Source organism: Mustela lutreola, chromosome 1, assembly GCF_030435805.1.
Source record: "Mustela lutreola isolate mMusLut2 chromosome 1, mMusLut2.pri, whole genome shotgun sequence".
Taxonomy (NCBI): Eukaryota; Metazoa; Chordata; class Mammalia; order Carnivora; family Mustelidae; genus Mustela; species Mustela lutreola.
Window position 1 is genome coordinate 108,552,996 of NC_081290.1, and position 21,660 is coordinate 108,574,655.

The following is a 21,660-nucleotide window of genomic DNA, read 5'->3' on the forward strand; positions in this document are numbered from 1 at the left end:
TTGAAAATTGCCCTTTTATACTTCAGGTCAGTTGAGTAAGGATTCTATAAGGGATTCTAGTTTCAAACAGATTTTGCTGTATGGAGTATAACTTTGGAGAAAAAGAGGGATGGAATATTTTATTCCTCTGAAAGTTTTATTACCAGAACTGATCTGATTTGAGATGAAAGAAAAAGAAAATGCATAGATTTTTGAGGCAAGCAGAGAGCCTACCATATGTGTAGGAGAGACTTTGAAATCTTTCTGGATCGTCCTGAATTCGTTTGAAATGCAATGCAAAATTTGGATTTTGTGTAAGAACAAGGGGATGAACCCATTTAATCACACTTGAGAGTGAAAGATAGCGGTGAGTAAAGAATCCCTTCACACCAGCTAGATGTCTCTACACCAGATTACACAGAGCATGTGGCTGTTGCCAGTGAGAACTCACATGCTTCCCTCCACACTCAACCTTCCCTTGTCGTCTCAGAGCCTCTTCTCTCTCCCCTCAAGTGTGGTTTCAGTATGACTAGGGAATAGACACTAAAAATATTTCTGGAATGACGTGACCCACTCTCGCCCCATCCAGGAAAGGGACAAGGCTTCACAAGAAACAGCACATGCTTTCCTTTCATTTCTGGAAGTCCCTGGGTCGACCTACAGATGCTGCTCCTTCCGTGGCCGATGGCATTCAGACTCCTCGCCGCTGCCGACGGTGCCAGGCAAACAACTGGACAGAACAGCGCAGCTACGGGAAGCTGGCCACAATCTCGGCCGGAGCAGCAGCCCCCGGGCCCCAGACCACCTCTGCCACCACTGCCCGGAGCCTTCCCCCCTCCCTCAGGCTTGTCCCGGCCCCGCCAGAGGGGCTGAAGAACTGGGAGGTGGTGGCAGCAGCCGCCGTGGTGCCTGTAGCCTTGAGCCCAGTCCAGGCACGTGGGGCCCTGCTTCGGGCCACTCTGCAGCCCCTCCAGGGCCAGCGAGGGACCCGGGCCAGCCCCAGCGGCACCGCTCACCACTGTCTCCTCCTGTCGCTGCAGCTTGGGCAAGGGCTCGAGATGGAAGCCGCCACTCCTGAGCTGAGTCCGCAGGCCAGACTGAGGGAGGTGGGCGACCCGGGGAGCAAAGCTCAAGATAGCCAGGAGCCGAAGCAGCAGCTGCCACTGCTGCCCAGGCCACCCGCCTCCTCCCAGCGAGAGGCAAAGTATGTGGAGATGTGTGCTTCTGCCGCAGCCTCAGGGGTGAGTCCCCACACCGGGAGACTCGCTCTGGATCACCGCCCGGGCGAGCAGAGGACCCCTAGGAGTCCCAGGGAAGAAGCCCAAGAGGAACGAAGCAGTCAAGAGAGGAAGGCTCTGACCCCCCAGAAGAATCCTGCTGCCTTGGAACTCTCCAGATCCCAGCTCTCCGGCACCGATGAGCACAGCAACCTCTCATCTTCCTCCTCCTCCTCCCCAGTGGACAAAGCAGAAGAAGGTGGCGTTTCCAAGATGGATGATACCACCACATCAGCAGGGGCTCTGGCCACCTCGTCTTCGTCTTTAGGCTTTGAGAGTGACAGTGGTGAGAGTGCCCTGAGCTGCCAGCCCAGGGGAGGAGGAGAAGGGGGAAGGGCAGGAGGAGGAGGAGGAGGGGCAGACCGAGTGGGGGGAGGAGGAGAGGGAGATGGAACAGAGTGCAGGGACATTATTGCCAAGTCTCAGGGCAGCAGGGACCCCCCCAAAAATGAGGAGGCTCACTACATTACCACCCACGAGATCCAGCTGAGCGAGGTGGAGCAGGACATGGATTTTGACGTGGGACTGGCCTCCCGCTGGGATTTCGAGGACAACAACGTGATCTACTCATTTGTGGACTATGCTTCCTTTGGTGGCAGTGACGAGACCCCAGGGGATGTCACCACCCCGACTGAAGAGGACGACGACAACAGCTGCTACCTCAGCACCACTCCAAGCACCAATGCCACTCAGACTCCGAGCCCCACCAGCAGTGACCCAGCCCGTCCCAACGCAGACAGCAGTGGTCGCCACACCAGCAGCACAGAAGTGGGCAGCGGCCCCTCTGACAGTGACCCCACTCCCCCACCCACTGGGCCTGGCACTGCCACCCTAAGTGAGCCCTTGCCTGAGCCCCCGGAGGCAGCTTCAGGGGCAGCAGCCGAGGCCGCCAGCAGCTGTGGGAGTGCAGCAAGCCAGATCCTCCTATCAATCAAACCGACTTCCCGGGCTATAAATGAGCCTAGCAACGTGCGTGCAAAGCAAAACATTATTTATGCTGCCAAGCATGAAGGCGACATGAGCCTCCGCGTCTCTACAGCTGCTGAACACAATTCAAGTTCACTGAAGCAAGACCCGGCTGCAGCCGTGGCTCAGGACCATGCAAAGAAATTCATCGCTGTCCCTGCTCGCCTGCAAACCCGGTGCGGGGCCATCCGGGCAAAGGAGCTGGTGGACTACTCCAGCGGGGCCTCCAGTGCCGTGAGTGAACTGGACGATGCGGACAAGGAGGTGCGCAACCTGACCTCCCGGGCCTTCCGGAGCCTTGCCTACCCCTACTTTGAGGCCCTGAACATCAGCTCCCGGGAGTCCTCCACACTCTCCGAGGTTGGCTTTGGGCGGTGGTCGACGTTCCTGGATTTAAAATGTGGGGGTGTCGGAGCCAGGGTGGAGCAGAGCCTCCTGAGGAGTAGTGCGGCCTCCGTGGCTGCAGGTCTGAGGAAGGGCAGTGGGGCCAGGACGACTGCAGACCAGCTCTACATCCAGTCCAGGAAATCCCAGACCAAAGCCTTGGAGTTCGTGGTCAGCAAAGTCGAGGGGGAAATCAAACATGTGGAGACACCTCTGTGTTTCCAGAAACAGGTCCAGACGGGTTCCCGCGTGGTCACCCTCCTCGAGCCCCTGAATTTCCGCAGCGAGAGCAAAGCCAGCTCAGCCACTGGGCCCTGCAGAACCGCCAAAGGCTCCGGCAAGGGCCCTGGGTCGGTGTACACAGACGATGGCTCGGAGGCCTCTGAGAGCAGCAAGCCCGCCTCCCGCGCCGAAGGCCCCCAGAAGAAGTCCAAGTTTGCTTCCAGTCTGCTCAAAAATGTCATCTCCAAGAAGATGCAGCGGGAACACGAGTTCAAAATGGAGAGGGGAGAAGTCACTGACACGTCCCACCATAACCCCTCCAGCACCTCCAAGGAGACGGAGGGCCCAGCCCGGGGGGAGAAGCCACGGGAGAGAGGCCTGCAGAGGCAGAGTTCTCGCCACTCAGAGGCTGGCTCTGAGTACACGGTGGTCAGCGTGTCCGACGCAGGTGCTGAGGGCTCCGTGGCAGAGTCTCAATCGCCAATTTTCAAAGCCAGTGCTCCTCGGGAGAGCAGTGCTGCCTCGGGTCGAAATTTCGCGGATGGACGCACTGAGGAAGTCTGTGAAATCAAAAAGAGTGCATCTGAGACCGTCAAAGGCATCTTCCTCCGCAGTCAGAACAGTGCATTCCGTTCCTGGAAAGAGAAGGAGGCCGAGAAGCGGGAAGAAAAGGCCCCTGTTGGGAAGCTGAAGCTTCCCAAAGGGGGCGACTGGAGGGCTGATCTTGGAGAGATCTCTGCCAGCAAGTCCACCATCATGTCGCGCCTCTTTGTCCCCAACATCCATCAGACCCCCAAGGACAAGCAGCCGGGGAAGCAGGCCACCAAGTACCCTGCCGCCCAAGCCACCTCCACGGCAGTGATCCGGCCCAAGGCTCCCGAAATCAAGATCCGGCTGGGGAGTGTGCAACAGCCGAGCTCGGACTTCAACATTGCCAAACTGCTCACGCCCAAATTGGCCAGTGGCAGCGCCTCTAACCTCTTCAAGACAGTTGAGGACAACAGCAGGGCGCAGCAGAAGCTCTTCCGGGGAGACAACCTGGAAAAAGTTCCCCAGTTCCAGGTGAGAGACGTCAGAGACAAGTCCAAGGCCCAAGGCCCCCTCCATCAGGTGAGAGATGTCAGGAAACTAATCAAAGGGTCCGGGGACAGCAGTGACAAGGGCAGTGTTACCCCAGAGCAGGGGCTGACCGGGCCCAAACCCAGGCAGCTGGCTGCGGCAGGGGGCGGATCCAGATCCCTTTCCCCCATAGTGATTACGTGCCAGGCGGTGGTTAACCCGAGGGAAGAGAGCATGGACCGAGAGCCGAGGGAGAACGTAGGCCCCGGGGGCAGCACCAGGTTCTTGAATTCGTCCTCGCCAGAAGGGACAGTCTTGGTTCATAGGGCGTCTGGCAGGCTGCCTGTGGCCACCATTGCCCCCAATAAGCCTGAGCAGGGCTCCTACCTGCCTGTGCTCAAGATCGTCTCTAAGGCTTCTGCTCAGAAGACCCCAGAAAAGGCCAAGGAAGAGGAGGTCAAGGAGGAAGGGAAAGCCCCAAAGACTTCTCGGAACGCCCTGGAGAAGCTGACGGCTGCCGTGAGGTCCATGGAAGAGCTGTACAGCTTCAACAGGAACGAGTGGAAGCGCAAAAGCGACCCCCTGCCCATGATGATGGACAGCCATGTCCTGTCGCTCATTGCCAGTGAGGAGAGGGAAGGGGCTGCAGGGGCGGAGGGGGACCCAGACAAGCTGGCCAAACGACTGGGTGAGGTGGAGGAGCAGGGCACCGGAAACAAGGGAGGCGTGGTGCTGCGGGGGGGTCCGCTGGAGCGTCTGCAGCGGAGGAACTCCAACCCAAGTGCTGAGAGCGTGTCTGCCCGGGCAGCCGCCTTTGAGAACATGGCCAGGGAAAGACCTCGATCCCTCTATATCCCCCCAGTCCACAAGGATGTGGAGAGAACTCAACCCCTGCAGCCCCTCCCACCCCTCCCCAGCAACCGAAATGTGTTCACGGTGAGTACCAGCAGCACCCAGAAAACTGGGGGTGTCGCTGGCAAGTTTCCCCAAGGGCCTTCTCCAGAGAGTCCTTCGGCGGCAAAGGGCATCAAAACCCAGGGACTCCGGTCCCTCAAGATCTCTCCAGCCACTCGGGCACCTCCTGATGAGGCGACCACTAGGAAAAACAGCAGCAATTTGGAAAAGAACAATAGCGACTGTGAGAATTACCTGTCCATCCCCCTTAAAGGAAGCTCTTCAGCGGGAGAACTTCCTGGCAGGCCCGGGGCTGGGAGGGAGGGGCCCGCAGCCCCCTCAGCGGCCACTCTCTGCAGCTTGCCCCCTCTGAGCGCCCGCAGCCAGGTCCCCAGCAATCCCAAAGGCTCTCAGGTCAGTGGAACCAGCCGGCCAGCTTGGCGTACCAAACCCGACACCCCCAGGGAGACAGTAGCTGCCGCCACAGGGCCACAGAGCCCGGAGCATCTCCCCACTGCCATCTACCACCAGCAGCCGCTGCCTTTCGCCCTGCAGGGAGCCCAGCCCCAGGTCCTGTGCTTCTCCCCACCCAGCATGCCCGCCGCAGCACCTGCAGGCCCAGCTTCAGTCCCCACAGACCCCTTCCAGCAGCCACAGCCCCAGCAGACCCAGCGCAAGATGCTCCTGGATGTGACTACCGGCCAGTACTATCTGGTGGACACACCAGTACAGCCCATGACCCGAAGACTGTTTGACCCTGAGACAGGGCAGTATGTGGATGTACCCATGCCTTCCCAGCAGCAGGCTGTGGCTCCCATGTCCCTCCCTGTGCCTCCCTTGGCCCTGAGCCCTGGGGCCTATGGACCCACCTACATGATCTACCCTGGGTTTCTCCCCACGGTGCTGCCCGCCAATGCCCTGCAGCCCACGCCGATTGCTCACACTCCAGGGGGAAGCGAGCTCTCCTCCATGGCAGCAGACCCCCCTGGCAAAGAGGCAGCTGCGACATTCACTGAGGCCCCATACTTCATGGCCTCTGGTCAGTCTCCTGCTTCCTCTTCCTCCTCGGCCCCGGCAGCCACATCCCAACTTGTGGGGGCCAAAGGCTTCACCCAGCTGCACGGCAAGCCCGTCATCAGCATCACTTCGCAACCCCTGGGGCCCAGGATCATTGCCCCCCCTTCCTTTGATGGCACCACCATGAGCTTTGTGGTAGAACACAGATGATGCACCATCACCAGAGAGCAGAACGGAGCAGCTGCTGGTGAGTGAATGTTACTTTGATAATCAGTTTTCAGGGATTAAGAGCAATCCTATTGCTTCGTGTTTGAAGTTGCAGGGGAGGCGGTATGTAGAAAGGGGCATTTTGGGAGAACAGAACTAAAACCCCATCCAGATGATTAAGGAGCTAATTTTCTTACCAAGTTTCCTCTTCTTCCCACTCCTCAATCCCCGAAGCCAGCCTCTCCCCCATTGACCTTTTCAAATTGCCTGAGTGTTTTTCCCACCGGTGAGTAGGAGGGAAGTGAACCTCAGATCTGTCAGGTTAGCCTTTAGCGAAGGTTGGCAGGCGGAAGAAAGGAAAACCCGGTCTGGATTTTGTGGAGTGAGCTTCACTCTATTCCCCCCACATCCCCAGTGACAGGAGGCAGGAACATCCAGAGATCCCTGGGAACACTGTGAATCTGGTTGCTCCTCACAAGGAGGAAGAAGGACACTGACATTTTCTTGTTCGGAGGATTTCCAAAATTCATAGAAAGGCTTCTCTCCCCCCACCACATCTTCTTTCTCTTGATTTTTCTTGTTTGAAGGGGCTGTATATTTTAAGCTCTTGTTTTTGTTTCCAGACAATTACTTTCTCCTGGGATGAGGTCAAGATCTTTAATATCTCTCTCTCTCTCTCTCATACACACACACACACACACACACACACATACACACACATACACACACACGACCTCCACGAAAAGCGGGGAGATCCTCCACCTGCAGTGGCTCCTTGGATGGGCTGCTGGGTTTGATCCAGTCTGATCAGACTGGATCCACTGCGCTCAGCTGCTAAACCCTGTAAGATGCTCCTTTTTATCTCCTGCATTCTCTCCCTTCAGAAAATAATCGACCTCCACTTGCCCCCCCTCTAAAGAAGTCAGATAAAGTAGATCCCTAACACCTGAATTAGTCCACATTCACAGACTGGAATCCTTCCTGTAAATAAAACCATGGAACTTGACAGGAGAAGTGAGCTTGGCTTGTCTGACCCAGGACGCTTCAGGTCAAACACCTAAGACAGGAGCAGCCTTCACATTGGAGCCCGAGATGTCAGCAGTGTGGGGACAAATCTGCCCCCTCGGTTTCCTGTTCTTTTCAGATTAGGATGTGTTGGCTTCATATATCCTTCTGGGACTTCACTTTTCGATAAGATTGTACTGAACAAAGAAGGGAGATGGAGTTCTTTTCTGAACTGAAAGGAACAGAACATTGTTTCTTTGTGCAATGAAAGAGCCTTAAATTAGGAAGTGGGGTCGCTGAATTAGAGACACAGCTTGGTCTTCTCACCAGTGGTGTGTTCTTGGGCACACACATTCTCTAGCACTCATGACACTTGTGTCGATAGTATCTACTCCTCAAAATTTATCTGAATGTCAGATGACATCAGAATATATTTTAAAGTATAAAACCTTTTCCAAATTCACGGACTATTACGATGCATTATGCTTATTAGACTTCTAGACATTAGGCCACTGTTCAAAAATCCCTGGGTTTTGCTCTAAAAATTCAGGTGGGAGCCCAAGCCTCATTTTCCTTGCACTCTAGAAACAGATGATTCGAAATCTTCTTCTCTAAGAGTTTGCAGCCGGAATCACAAAGAGGGGGTGTGAGGACTAAAAGTATATAATGCATGTCTTATGCAATGTAAAAAAAAAAAAAAAAAATCCAATATGCATTGAAAGACGCTCAGAATTAGACACTTAGTCCTGCAGGAAGAAAAGAGTAGCCTCTCGACAAAAATATTGTAATCTTCCAGACAGGTGGTATGTTTACCTAAAGCTATTTTGGGGCAGCTAATCCTGTGAGGCCTTTGTGTGAGCCGTGGAGGTGCAGAAGCAAGGGGAAGAGAGGACAGGGCACAGAGCAGGGAGCAGCCGGGCACACACTTGTATGCCGTCCCTCGAGCAGCTGCTTTTGGCTTTTCTCCTGTCTGCTGAGTCTGGAGAGATTAAGCATGGAGTTGTTGCCGTCAGACACAATTATAAATCTGAATTCTGAATGTTGGAAATTTGAACAGTAATTTTTTTTTTTTTAAGTTTTTCCCCTTTGAAAGCATAGTCTTTTATTTTGGTCCATGGCCCTAAAGATAGAAGTACAAAAGTTGGCTTCTCAACTAGGAAGACTGGTCAGGAACTAACAATCAGCATTTTGTGTACAAGCAAAAATCTACCATCCAAACTCAGATAACTAACTAAAATCCTTCAAAACTCACCTTCCTGAGAGTTTGATACTGCTTTCCAAAGAAAGTTAGATACATTTTTTGAAATAGTGTGCAGTTCTTTCTCTTGTGTGCAAAAGATTGGAAACATTGCTCGGATATATAAAGAACAATTACACTGTAGACGCTCATCGATCAACGAGGCCCTCATATAGATGGTCAGGGTGAGAAGACTTGGGAGCTGGTTTCAGTTCATGATTTCCTTTGAAAACCAGACTGACTTCAGAGATATTCCTTGAGTTAGGGTAGGAGTTTATGTGCCCCTTTCTACTAAGAAGTCACACCAGTGATTTGATCCAATCGCAACATTTCACAGAGAAGAAAACTAGGGCTTAGAATGGAATGGCTTTGTCACAATCCCCAGGGAAGGAGATAAGCCAGGACCTGCAGAAGGGGCTCTTGGCTCCCAGGCCACAATGTGAGCTCCTTGATAGGAGGCCTGGAGCCAGGGAAGGATGGCAGAGAGCATAATGAGCTCTGCATTGTGACAGCCAGCACACCTGGGCTCCCCTCTGTGCCTCTCTGGACTTGTGTACAAAATGAATGTTCTAACGAAATGCACTCATTCCCTCACTCATCCAAAAAACACGAATTACATTTTTACACTCCACCAGTCACAGCGTACTCTGTGGCGAGGCCGTCCACCCACGTGTGCCCCAGTGTCACATGCCAAGAGCCTGCACGCCAGCAGGAGGCCACACAGACCTGTACACACAGAACTGCAATACCAGGATTCAAGTCCTGTCTTAACCTTTAAGATTCCTTCCAGCTCAAATAATAAGTATTTCATCGCCTATTTTTAGCGGCACGTTGTTAACAGGGAGCTTTGCTTTCTCCCCCTGTCTCCCGGAGCATAACCAGCTGCCGTGCCTGCTCGCTCAGGGTTAGGTTCTGAATTTCCCTGTGGTTCAGCTCTCACAGGTGGGTCCTGCTGCTTCTTGCCTTCCTGTGGTCCACTCCTCAAACTTGGCCAGATCACAGCCCAGCTAAGAGGATAATTAGCGATATTGCTTCCTTTATCCTTCCTTAGTAATGAAGTCGCACATGGTGGTCAATGGATGGGGCAGTTCACAGCCCGTGACCCAGCAGCCCGGAGTCCCAGCAGGAGCCCGGGCATGACACATCAATGTGCTGGGGACACCGGTTTGTCGTTCGTTGACTTCTGGGTTGAAAGTCCCTTTTCCGCAGGATCTTTGATGCTTTTTCTGATGACATTGGTTTTGGTTGAGCTTTCTGTCATTCAATACACGTAGCTGTATTTTTCCTTCCCCAACATATTCACATTCATGACTTTTCCTGCCCATCCACTTTGATACTGTATTTTTTTTTAAGATTTTATTTCTTTATTTGACAGACAGAGATCACAAGCAGGCAGAGAGGCAAGCAGAGACAGAGAGAGGAGGAAGCAGGCTCCCCCACTCCCTGAGCAGAGAGCCCAATGCAGGGCTCCATCCCAGGACTCTGGGATCATTACTGTAAGGGCCTATTTAGTCAGAGCAGCTCCATCTGGTTAACCAGTGATTTTGTTGTTTATGCAGTAAAACTTAAACTGACCCTGCCCCCCCCCCCCCCAGCGGAACTTACTTAAAAACAAGTCCGGGAAACCAGTAGAATGTGGTCGACCAGTCCCTGATAACAGAGCCCAAATATAAGGACGAGTCAGGTCAGGTGGAGACAACAGAGCCCGAATGCAGGGATGAGTCTCCAGGTGGAGACGTCCAATCAGTGGAGCGTGCATACTGTCTCCCTAGCTACCAAGGAGTGTGGGCCCCGCCTTTTAGGTGCCTTTTGGGCGCCAATTCTGACCAAGGTGATAGGCTAGTTCAAATAGCTACGATGCGGTGAATTGTAATTCAATTGGCCGGCCACCCGTGTGTGACCTAGCATGACTACAGCTTTCTCTGTGTGTTGCAATCTCATTGGCCACCTGTGTGTGGCCAGGCTCAACTACATGGCCTTTGCTCTATAAAAGTTAGTCTGTGAGGCTAGGGGTGGTCGCCCTCTCTGTAAGAGGCGGCGGCCCCGAACGGTTGGTTTGATTCTTGATGCTTGGCGCGAAATAAAGCATTGCTTGACCTTCGCTTTGTATCAGTCTCATTCCTTTGATTATGGACCCAACAATGACCTGAGCCTAAGGCAGAGGCTTTAACCCACTGAGCCACCCAGATGCCCCCCCCCCATATTTTTGTTTTAAAACATTCATTGAGACTTGATCACCAATGCCATTTGCAGGGCATAAAGATAAAATAAATATGTGATAATAACAAAAGGAAACTCTTTTTTTTTTTTTTTAATTTTATTTCTTTATTTGAGAGAGAGCATGCCCAAGTAGTGGGAGGGGGAAAGGGAGAAACAGATTCCCTTTTGAGCAGGGAGCCTGATGCAGGGGCTTGATCCCAGGACCCTGGGATTGTGACCTTAGTCGAAGTCAGCTGCCCAACAGACTGAACCACTCAGGTGCTCCAAAAGAAAACATAAATGGGTGCCACGCCTGCACCACAGAGGGTCACACAGTTGTTTTGTTTTACTGAAAAAAATCAGACGATTTTTTTCCCTGTAAGACTTGATCCATTTGTCTTTTCATTTCCGAGTGTGCTTTACGTTGCTCCTACACGTTGGTGTTTCTCTCCTCCTCACTTCCACCGGGTTCTTTCTGCCCCTCAGTGCAGCCCCACACAGCAGCAGCTGAAGTGGAAAGAGAGTAGGGCTGGGAGCAGAGGCAGCCCTCAAGGACTCCTCAGATCGTCAAACCCTGTCTCTTGTGTTCAGATTCCTGGAAGGGAGGAGGGTGAGCGGCTGGGGTAACTGGGTGATGGACATAAGGAGGGCACGTAATGTGATGAGCACTGGGCGTTAGGCACAACTGATGAATCATTCATCTCGACATCACAAATGAATGATGTACTGTATGTTGGCTAATTGAATTTAAATAAAATTAAATAAAAAATAAAATAACATTTCAGGAGGAAATTGGGGCTCAGAGAGGTTAAGTGACCGTTTTTACATCCCAGTGTCCCTGAAGGCAGAGTTGGGACTTGAAACCCCAATTATCCTCTACAGAATCTCTTCCCAGCTGGCTTCCTTCCTGCTCTCCATTTTTGCCTCCTCTTTTTCTCTCTAAGGCCACTCTTCTCTGGTGGCCCTACCTCCTGGTGTCTGTCCCACCTATTCACTCCCCATCCCTTTCTTTCCTGACCATTGGCTTAGGAATTTAATTTTCACTGCTTTTTTTTCTTCTTCTTCTTCTTTGGTGATTTCAGTCCCTTTCAGGGTCTCCATTTTCCCATTTGCTTTTGCTGCTTTAGTGTGATGCTCCAGCTGCTTCTTCCTGTGTTCACCTTTTCTTTTCCTCGGTGGGTTTTCATCACCCACTGCACAGCCTGAAGGACAGGAGCCTGTGGTCTGCTGCCCCACCTGCACGTTCTCGGTGGCTCCGTGCCAGAGGCAGGGGACGGGGGGGGGGGGGGGGGGGCAGGCATTGTCGGGTAGGGCTGCCGGCTACAGTGCAGCCTGACTCTTCATTTGTAGTGCATTTTTCCAGCACCATTTATTGAAGAGACTGTCTTTTTTCCACTGTATATTTTTTCCTGTTTTGTCGAAGATTAATTGACCATAGAGTTGAGGGTCCATATCTGGGCTCTCTACTCTGCTCCACTGGTCTATGTGTCTGTTTTTATGCCAGTACCATGCTGTCTTGGTGATCATAGCTTTGTAGTAAAGCTTGAAATCAGGTAATGGGATGCCCCCAGTTTTATTTTTGTTTTTCAACATTTCCTTAGCGATTCGGGGTCTCTTCTGATTCCATACAAATTTTTGGATTATTTGCTCCAGCTCTTTGAAGAATACCGGTGGAATTTTGATCGGAATGGCATTAAAAGTATATATTGCTCTAGGCAGTATAGACATTTTAACAATGTTTTTTCTTCCGATCCAAGAGCATGGAATGGTCTTCCATCTTTTTGTGTCTTCTTCAATTTCTTTCATGAGTGTTCTGTAGTTCTTCAAGTATAGATCCTTTACCTCTTTTGTTACGTTTATTCCCAGGTGTCTTATGGTTCTTGGTGCTATAGTAAATGGAATCAATTCTCTAATTTCCCTTTCTGTATTTTCATTGTTAGTGTATAAGAAAGCCACTGATTTCTGCACATTGACTTTGTATCCTGCCATGTTGCTGAATTGCTGTATGAGTTCTAGTAGTTTGGGGGTGGAGTCTTTTGGGTTTTCCATGTAAAGAATCATGTCATCTGCGAATAGAGAGAGTTTGACTTCTTCATTGCCAATTTGGATACCTTTTATTTCTCTTTGTTGTCTGATTGCTGTTGCTAGGACTTCTAATACTATGTTGAACAAGAGTAGTGAGAGTGGGCATCCTGTCGTGTTCCTGATCTCAACGGGAAGGACGCAAGCTTTTTCCCATTGAGGATGATATTTGCTGTGGGTCTTTCATAGACAGATTTGTAGTGCATTTTATAATTACATTCCTGAATCACTTTGTTTCTGCTTTTCCCCTCATTTAGCTGTGGCTTCCTCTCTCACTGATTATCTGTGGCTGCTCTTTTATTATCTTCCTAATGTCTTCTTTGCCTTTTCTCCCTTTTTCTTTTCCTGGATTGTAGCTTCCCTCCGGCTTATTCTTTTGTACTTTTCTCCACCATTGGATTGCCTTTATATTTTCTTCTCTGCCATCTATAAAATTAATAATAAATGAAAAGTAATAGCTACTGGGGATTAATCACTTATTACGTATCAAGCCTTAATATCACGCCATTTGATTCTTAAAATAAGGTGGTATTATTTCTAATTCCTGTTTGACCCATGAAAAAATCACCTTTCCCAGATGAACAGATCAGCCGCAGTCCAGACCTTTCCAGCTCCCTGGCCCATGCTCTCCTGGATGACCCTTTTGTGCTGCTTTTTTTGCTCTCTGGCCTCCAGGCCTCAGTTTCTTACGGCAAAGTGTCCCTGTTCCCTTCCCTGGGAAAATGGGGAAGAGAATCAGGTAACAAATTGATCCTGAATCTGGCAAGATCTAGCAGATACTAAGTCTCCGTGTTCTCCATTTTTAGTTATTCGAACATCTTATGCCTCAAAGGGAATTCAAGGCAAGTTCAGAGCTTCCAGGAGAGGCTGTGGTGCCCAGTGGGTGGGGGAAGAGAGGTAACTGTGGTATGTGGGGAGGGGGCGGTGTGGCATGTCCAAGTGAGTGGAATGGCTTCATGCACTGTAGTTGAAGGAGAGCTGTAGGACTTTGACTAAAGGCCAAGTGGATGTACCTTGAAGTTGGGCAGCTCTGGCTCAAATTCTAATGCTCGCATGACTTTTCCTCTCTGGCCTTGGCCTCTTCAACTGTAAAATGGAAATAGCTTGCAGGAGTGTTGTGAAGATTGAGTTCTAAAACCATTACAAAGGACATAGCAAACAGCTGTGAACTTCCTAAATGCCTCAGAACCCTTTAAGAATCCTTGAGGGGCCCTCACCAGAGCAGATAATTGGCCCTTATCTAGGCAGATTTCCAGGGTGCCATCAGGGGCCTGCATCCAGGATTGCTTTGTCTTTGCCTCAACTGAAGGCTGTGCCCTCAGCCCTGTGGTCCCCTTTGAGCTGGCTTATCTTAAGGGGCAGGCCCGTTGGCTGTGGGTCAGGGTACTCTAGGACCAAGACCTTCCAGAATGTTATACAACTCTGGATATCGTTTACCAGCTGCATATAGAGATTTTCCTTTGTGTCTGGGCACAGGTCTGTGTGGAGCAAGGGAAAATCTGACCCAGCATCCCTGCTGAGCTCTGTCATGTTCTGGTCCTAGAATCACGGGAAGTCATCGAGGCCCAACTGCCTAGTGACACAGTGTCATCACCCCCTCTCATCTTTACTGACTTCTTCATGATCTCAGGATAGGTTAAACTGGTGGGTCTTGTTATTTCATGCTTAATAGAAGTTGGAGCAACTTTATTATTTTCAAAATTTCAAGTAAAATTCCTTGGAAGTTAATGTCGGCAGAACCCGTGTCCTGTGAATGAAGGAAGAGGCAATATCCAGACGGTGATTCCCTAGAAATGATCCCAGCAGATTGTATAAACAGATTCGTCCTTCGTTTTTCAGACTTTCCTCACCATCCCGTAGTTCACCTCCCACCCGACTCCACCACTGTCTGGAAGCCCCTTCCCCTCCCCCACCCCCACGACCACCCTGTGTCCTTCTCACTCTGCTCAGGGAAGCATCACAAAATCTTGCCCCGTGATGGACTCAGCCTAAGCTGTTGTCAGATCGTTGGGTCCTTGAATCTGAAATTATTCTTCTTATTCTTCTATTTTCTTCTTCTCCCCTTGTAATTATATTTTCCTTTCCTGCTGCTGCTTTATAGGTCCTAAGGTTCAAAAACTTAAATTTAGCAAATGAGATGTCTCCAGACCTACCACAGTCCCTTTCATCTTGAGGGTCATTCTCAATACATAAAACGTAGAAGAATAAAATAAAGAAACATGAGATATACACTCATGAAATCATAATTATTCTCTTTTTAAAGATTTCATTTATTTATTTGAGAGAGGGGGCACCTGTCTGAAAGATAGCATGGTGGGGAGGGGCAGAAGGAGAGGGAGAAACAGGATCCCCACTGAACAAGGAGCCCCAGTGGGGTTCAGGGCTCAATCCCACCACCCTGGGATCATGACCTGAGCTGAAGGCACACACGTCATTCACTGAGCCTCCCAGGTGTCCCAATAATCAAAATTATTCTTATAGACTTTTTTTTCTCATATATTTAACACAGGTCAATTTTTTAGATGACAGGATTAAAATATCCCTTGCCAAGCTACTCTGATTGCATATGATTGATTAGATAGCTGTTATTTGATACTTTTCAGAAGTTATTTTTCACGTGATAGAGTCTTCTTAATCCCTAACAAATATTACCTGTAGGACAGTCTATTTCTGTCTTCATAATATTGTGTTCAAATATCAACTTTCAAATGTTAACATAATTTTTTTTTTTAGGCAAAGTGTTAGTAGATTTACTATATATAGAGAGAGATCTACAGAAAGGGCTCATTTTCAGTAGGCTTTTGAACTTGTCAATGCTTGTATTAGAATGGATTTAACTAAGTTATAGGCTCTAATCAATGAATGTCATTTTTTAAAAAAGATTTTATTTATTTATTTGACAGAGATCACAAGTAGGCAGAGAGAAAGGAGGAAGCAGGCTTCCTGCCAAGCAGAGAGCCCAATGCGGGGCTCAATCCCAGGACCCTGGGATCATGACCTGAGTCAAAGGCAGAGGCTTTAACCCACTGAGCCACCCAGGCGCCCAAGATTTTTAATTCTTTTTAATTTTTAATTTTAATCAAAATGCGGTGTACAAAATCCTACACAATTTAAGTAGTGATCATTCACTTTTAAGAATTCCCAGTATATAGAGGTGCCTGGGTGGCTCAATGGGGTAAGCCTCTACCTTTGGCTCAGGTCATGGTCTCAGGGTCCTGGGATCAAGCCCCACACCTGGCTCTCTCCTCGGCAGGGAATCTGCTTCCCCCTCTCTCTCTGCCTGCTGCTCTGCCTGCTTGTGAACTCTCTCTCTCTCTGTGTCAAATAAATTAATTAATTTAATTGAATCTTAAAAAAAAAAAAAAGAATTCCCATCATAGAGTTTACTCCCTTAACTAGATTACTAGCTCATGGTAAATTTCAGATATTTCTCTTTAGCTTAAATATAATTTCTACATGCTTTAAGAACATATCTATTACACTGCTTTATCTCTGCTAGGGATGATTTCATTGAAACTAAACATTTAACTCTACAATCATTTTCAAACAGTTGCTTGAATCTAATTCAAGTTCCAAAGAGAGGTTCTACTTTGAGTACTTTCCTAAAGTCAATATAATGTCTAAGTAAGTTCACAAACACATTTGCCAAACACACATGAAAATGTGAACATCATCAGTGATGTTGAGATTAGCCAAATAGTTAAATAAAATGTATCTTGACATTTTTCTTGCTTCTTGAAAAGTGTGATTTACTTTTAGAACTAATGATCTTTTCTTGACTATATTTGTCTACAGGAGCAAGACAGAAGATGGACTATTCTATAATCGGAAGGTTGCGTCGTAGCAACACTAAGAATTCAGCTGAAAAACTTCCTCTACATGTGTTATTCTTAGGTTTTGCTTCTTATAAACCAAGTGTGTAAGTTTCTATATTTTCCTGAACAACCCTGTTAAGACAGTTTGTGTTATTTTGGTGTTACTAAGCTGAGTGAATGGTTGCAATTTTTCCCCTGTAAAAGGATTTCTTTTTATACTTTAATACAGAAGACAAACTTTCTTTTCCTCTTTCCCTCCTGTACTCATGACTAGGCAAACCATCCCTTCAGTGTTCTCATAGTTCAATCAAAACACAAGACAGAATGAGATTGGTTCTTTTGTAAAGCATGCCGGCAGATCAATAATTTGGATCACAGTTCTTCTTAGAGCTTCTCGGAATATGTGAGGATCAGATGGCAGAGTTGGAACACATGTTCGATTTTAAATACAAGGGGTCTGCATTTTGAATCCTATACCAGCCAAGCCTAGTCATTCCCTCGGTTACGTTCTACATGTTCTTTTATTGGCTTTAGCATGATTTCAAATGTGATTGTGAAAACTCGTGGTTTTAACACTCTCTGTTGCCTTCACGCAGAATGGCTTGAAACACTGAAGAGCCAGTGATTGTGTTTAAAATTAAGTTCTTAGTCTCAGAAAGGTATGAAATACCTCTTTTCCTCTAGGAATCCAACTTTGTTATGAGTGGATAGCTTTTGTTGGTCTTCCCTCACTCTGTAGTTGCATGTTCCTCTCTCACTGATTGTTTGGAGCCGGAGGAGTGGCCTGTTTGGGGCAGGCGGCAGAGTGGAATGTACATTGATTCAGTGGTCCTGATTCTCTCCAGCTCCCGCCATACCGAGAGCAAGGACTAGGACTGTATCACTTGCTCTTTATGGGCTTACGATGCATCGAGAATCCAAATCACAGAATCTTTCAGCGACTTTCAATACTGCCTCAGTTGTAACTCAATTCTGAAGGTTATTTTAGTGAGTGTTTAGTGAGTCTTGACGAGTTGATTGAACAGATAAATATTTAGATTGTCATCATTAATAAGTGTGTCAACATATATTCAACAAATGACACATTAGAATATTTCTTATTTTTAAAGAGAGAATAACTTGAAGGTTCTCCCAGACTTTCTTTAAGGAATCTCATCTTATCTATTTATTTATTCGAAGACAAGGCATCCTGGTAAATTTCTTTTAGATCCTTATTTTTATTTTAATGATCATCAGTCTTTGGCTTCTGCCAAAAATTTAAAAAATTAAAAAAAACACTTTTTTTTCCCTCGAAACCACTGCATTTTATGCTACTCACAACTGAAGATGTGAGTAAAAACCCAAGATTGGTTTTTATATGATTTATGTAATCTCATTACATTGTAGTTAGGCTTCCTATATCAATCTCCTTTTGGAAAAATAACTCGATTTCACTTTTAGGGCCTTTCTTAAAGGGATCTTGCTCCAAAAAGAAATACTGTTGGGTAGAAGAAAAAGTTCGAGGCAGGCATAGTCAGCTCTGGTCACAATTCAATTAATGCCCTGATAAGTGGCAAAATGAAGTGCAAAATATAAAACAGTCTCTGTGCATAGACAAGATGCCCTTGTCCCGTATTGAGGAAAGCCTTAGTCCTTGGCCACAGAGGTCTTCTCACCTAGGTACAGCAGCCGCTTCACCCCAGAACTAACTTCATTTTTCACCACCAGAGAGCTCTTACAGCATCAGCCGTTCCTCGTTTCCTGTAGAGACTGGCTGGGTATAAGGTCACTTAATATTAAAGGAAGAAGGTGCGATCAATTTCCAAGATCTCCAAGGTGTAATACTCAAAACAGCACCATGAATTCTCAAGTATTTGAACACATCTGGCAAAACTGACTGAGGAATCGGGTGGAGACAGTACCAGAATTGACGGGACTGTTTTAAAACCATGTGTGATTTTTAGGAAAAGGTTGATCGTGCTCATATCGAGGGATTGCCATCAGTGATCATACTGAGTAGTCAGCTGCTTGCCAGGTCTTCAAAAAGAGACATTTCTTTCCCTCGCCAATGTGGTAGAGTTCTTACCTACCAATGGCCTGGGGATCCCAGAAGCTATTTATCCTTATTTATCACCAGCAGATCTGAGCCTTCCGTTCTCACACTGAGGTAAACTAGGACAGAAACTAGGAGAAACTGGTACAGAAAATACCAGAGAGGCCACATCCTCTAAGAAGCTGTCGAGGACATAGGAAATGTCCAAGGGGTTAAAACTCTAACTTTAAAAATAATATTCTAGGAATGCCACATTGTTTATCGATATGTTTATGGTTCTCTCTTTCATCAAACCAAAAAAAAAAAACCAAACAAGCGCTGCTGGCCATTTACTACCTCAAGTGATGGGGAGGAACATGTTTAAAGACATAAGGTAAATCTAAATCCTTATTTTCAGTGTTTTATTATTTCCTGAGGTTGCCTTGGTATTTGAATGAAGTGGTTGTACCCTTCCTATTTCAACAGAAGTTAAGTGAAATAAAATAAGAGTCTATGAAGCCTTCTTATCCATCAAGCTATTACCCTGACACTGTCCCTTTAGGTTCTGAACTAAGCTTTTATGTTTTGTATACACAAAACCACAGATAACACATGTAGCATTTCCTACATAGTGCCTCAAACTGGAGTTGAAACAGAATTGTAGAGTCTGGCTTTTGCCATTTCCTCTCAAGGTTATATGTCAAGGTTACATGTGCGACACAGTTTTCCAGAGGAACCGTGGGGCATTGTCTGCAGAAACCTTAACCCATGGCCTCTTTCTCCCTGTTGGTTAAATGGTCAGGTTGAAATGGACTCCATTTGAGTTATTCCTGGAAAACTGAACACATTTGTAACCCGTTTGAAAACTTTAATCCACTGGAATATCTTTTCTTAAGAGCACTCACTGAAATTGCCCTCAGGATTAAATGAAGCCCAAATATGCCATTAGTGACTTTATAGTCTATCTGTATGTCTGTATATGTCTTTATTCATTGGCGTATATGCAGTTCTCTACATACCACTGAGTAAAGAAGCTAAACCAAATTACACTTGGACAGCTTTATGACAAATCTCACCTGTTAGCGCACGTTTCAAATTCATTCTTATAACACTAAGAACTATCTAGTGATATAAATTTCTTAATTTCAGATTTGACTTCATCATTCTTGCCTCTTAAAGAGCTATCATGCATTTTAATGGTTTTCGTACTTCATAGAAGTGGGAGTCTGTGTTTGCTACAAACGGAATGCTCATGCTACCTGAAATTATACTTTGGACTGCAGGACAGTGTTAATTCTTAAGTAGATTGACTGTAATCTCATGATAAGTATATATATGTGTGCACAAGAAAACACATTCAGTAATAGTCTCTGTGTTTAAAAACTATCATGGTATACATTTTCCTACGTGGTGCTTGAGGAGTTTCATTCTACAGTTTACAAGGTGTAGGTTTGCACCCCAAATTCTCAGGGTATACTATTTTACCCAAATACTTGAAAGAAAAAGGTGCCCTGTATTTTATCAGTACTGTTGAGGGGAAAAATTATGTGTAGGCTTGTTTTAGGGAACTACTTATAAAAATCAAATTCATAAACTACGTTAGGCTTTTTCATAATTTCTGAGAGGATATACAGATAGCTATGATATATATATTTTCAAGAGACTGTTTCTATATTCTTACCTAACTTCTGGGTCCTAAGTAGACCTCACAGGTGCATAAAATCATTAATAAAGCATGTAGCATTTGCTAAATTGTACCTTGAGTTTGAATCTAATCAGAATAGCATCCTCTGGTTCTTTGGAAGGAAAGCACATCCAGCTGAGGCACTTGTGACTACAAGGCCCAGAGGAAGGTTCCGCAAATTGGACTCATTTGTATGCCCCATGTCTCAGAAGAGAACTGAGGGTTCCCAGCAGTGTTTGTAAGCTGTTAACATTCTAGTTTCGTGTTGCCACAAAAGTGTATTATTAGATTTATTCCTATTTACTTCAAAATGGTGCAGAACAAAACATAAACACACACACACACACACACACACCACATCTAATTTGATTTCTTTTTTTAAGTTTCACAATTGCTTTTTATAAGCTAGTGTTAATGGCAGAGTCCTTGCCAGGACCCCTGAAATTACTTATCCTACTCGGATCTCTGTTCTAGCAAGTGGTCCTTTCTTTTTCTCCCTCTTTGAGGATGTAGGTTTCTATATTGACACGTAAGTCATATTATTGTATAGTAAAAGGCCGTGGTGGTGGAAAAGAATGTGAAGACTGTGGAAGTTGTGTCCCAAGCAGAGGAGAGTAAATCGTGTGGTAAATGATGAAAGACATTGGTTAATGCCGAATTGTACTTCTGCCTATGAAAATGCCAGAGGTAAATGGAAAGAATGTGAACATTAAAACTGCTCTCAAGACACAAGTCTTGGTGGAAATGTTCCTACCCGAGGTCTGATTCAATTAGAAGATAGAGTGAACTTGGCCAATGGGACTGTGAAATCAGCCCAGCAGCTCTGAGAATTACATTCTCGGTGTATTGCAGATGGAGAAAACTACTTAGACAAGGACTCTGTGAGACTGGCCTACTTACCTTTAACTGTGGCAGTCATAAGTGATTGTGCAATCTTGTGTAATGGTCTTTTATTTTGACTCTTTCGGAAAAAAAATGTTTTGTTGTTGTTGTTTTTCCAGTAAAAGCAACTGCAAAGAAAACATGCACTGTTTGTCTCTATTTTGACTCCAAAAACCAAGCTGTGGACAATTTGACTTTCTTCTGTATTCTAATTTAAATCCTCCACTTAACTAAAATCCTCTGTTGTAATGGTTCACAGCCAGGTTGTATAAGTTTTCCATTGCTGAGGGTAAGCAGAAGCTTCGCGGCTTCAGACAATACAAATCTTTTATCTTCTGGTTGTGGGGCTCTGAAGTCCGGCATGGGTCTTTCCCTGTACCAGAGTATTTCACCTGACCGACCAGCTGAAGAACTCTAACTGCTTGCATCATTGAGCAGCATTGTGAGGAGCGCCTGCCAAGGGGTGTGATATTCTGGTGACACTAGAGACCAACCTAGACAAGTGTCCCTGAGGGCCCACTCAGAGGCCCAGGAAGGTAATTGTGCGTATGTCCCTCAAAGCACAAATATTAGAGGCACACATTTCAGACACCCAGAGCACGGTGAGAATCAATGCTGTAGCGTGTGTTCCATAAGTCAACCGTTAGTCAACCGAAGTGACTATAAACATTAAGATAAAAGCCCCCCCAAAGATTTGAGTCCACCTTCCACAAAGAGAGACATTGCAGATCCCTCACATA

At 47.0% G+C, this 21,660-nt stretch overlaps 1 protein-coding gene across 1 annotated transcript; it reads left to right on the forward strand.

Annotated features, from left to right (window-relative positions):
• The first annotated feature begins 570 nt into the window (after positions 1 to 570).
• Positions 571 to 21,060, forward strand: C1H4orf54 (chromosome 1 C4orf54 homolog). The gene is made up of 2 exons (XM_059172381.1): positions 571 to 6,045; positions 16,324 to 21,060. The coding sequence occupies exon 1, from the start codon at positions 600 to 602 to the stop codon at positions 6,006 to 6,008; it is 5,409 nt and encodes a 1,802-aa protein (XP_059028364.1). The 5' UTR covers positions 571 to 599; the 3' UTR covers positions 6,009 to 6,045; positions 16,324 to 21,060.
• The last annotated feature ends 600 nt before the right edge of the window (positions 21,061 to 21,660 follow it).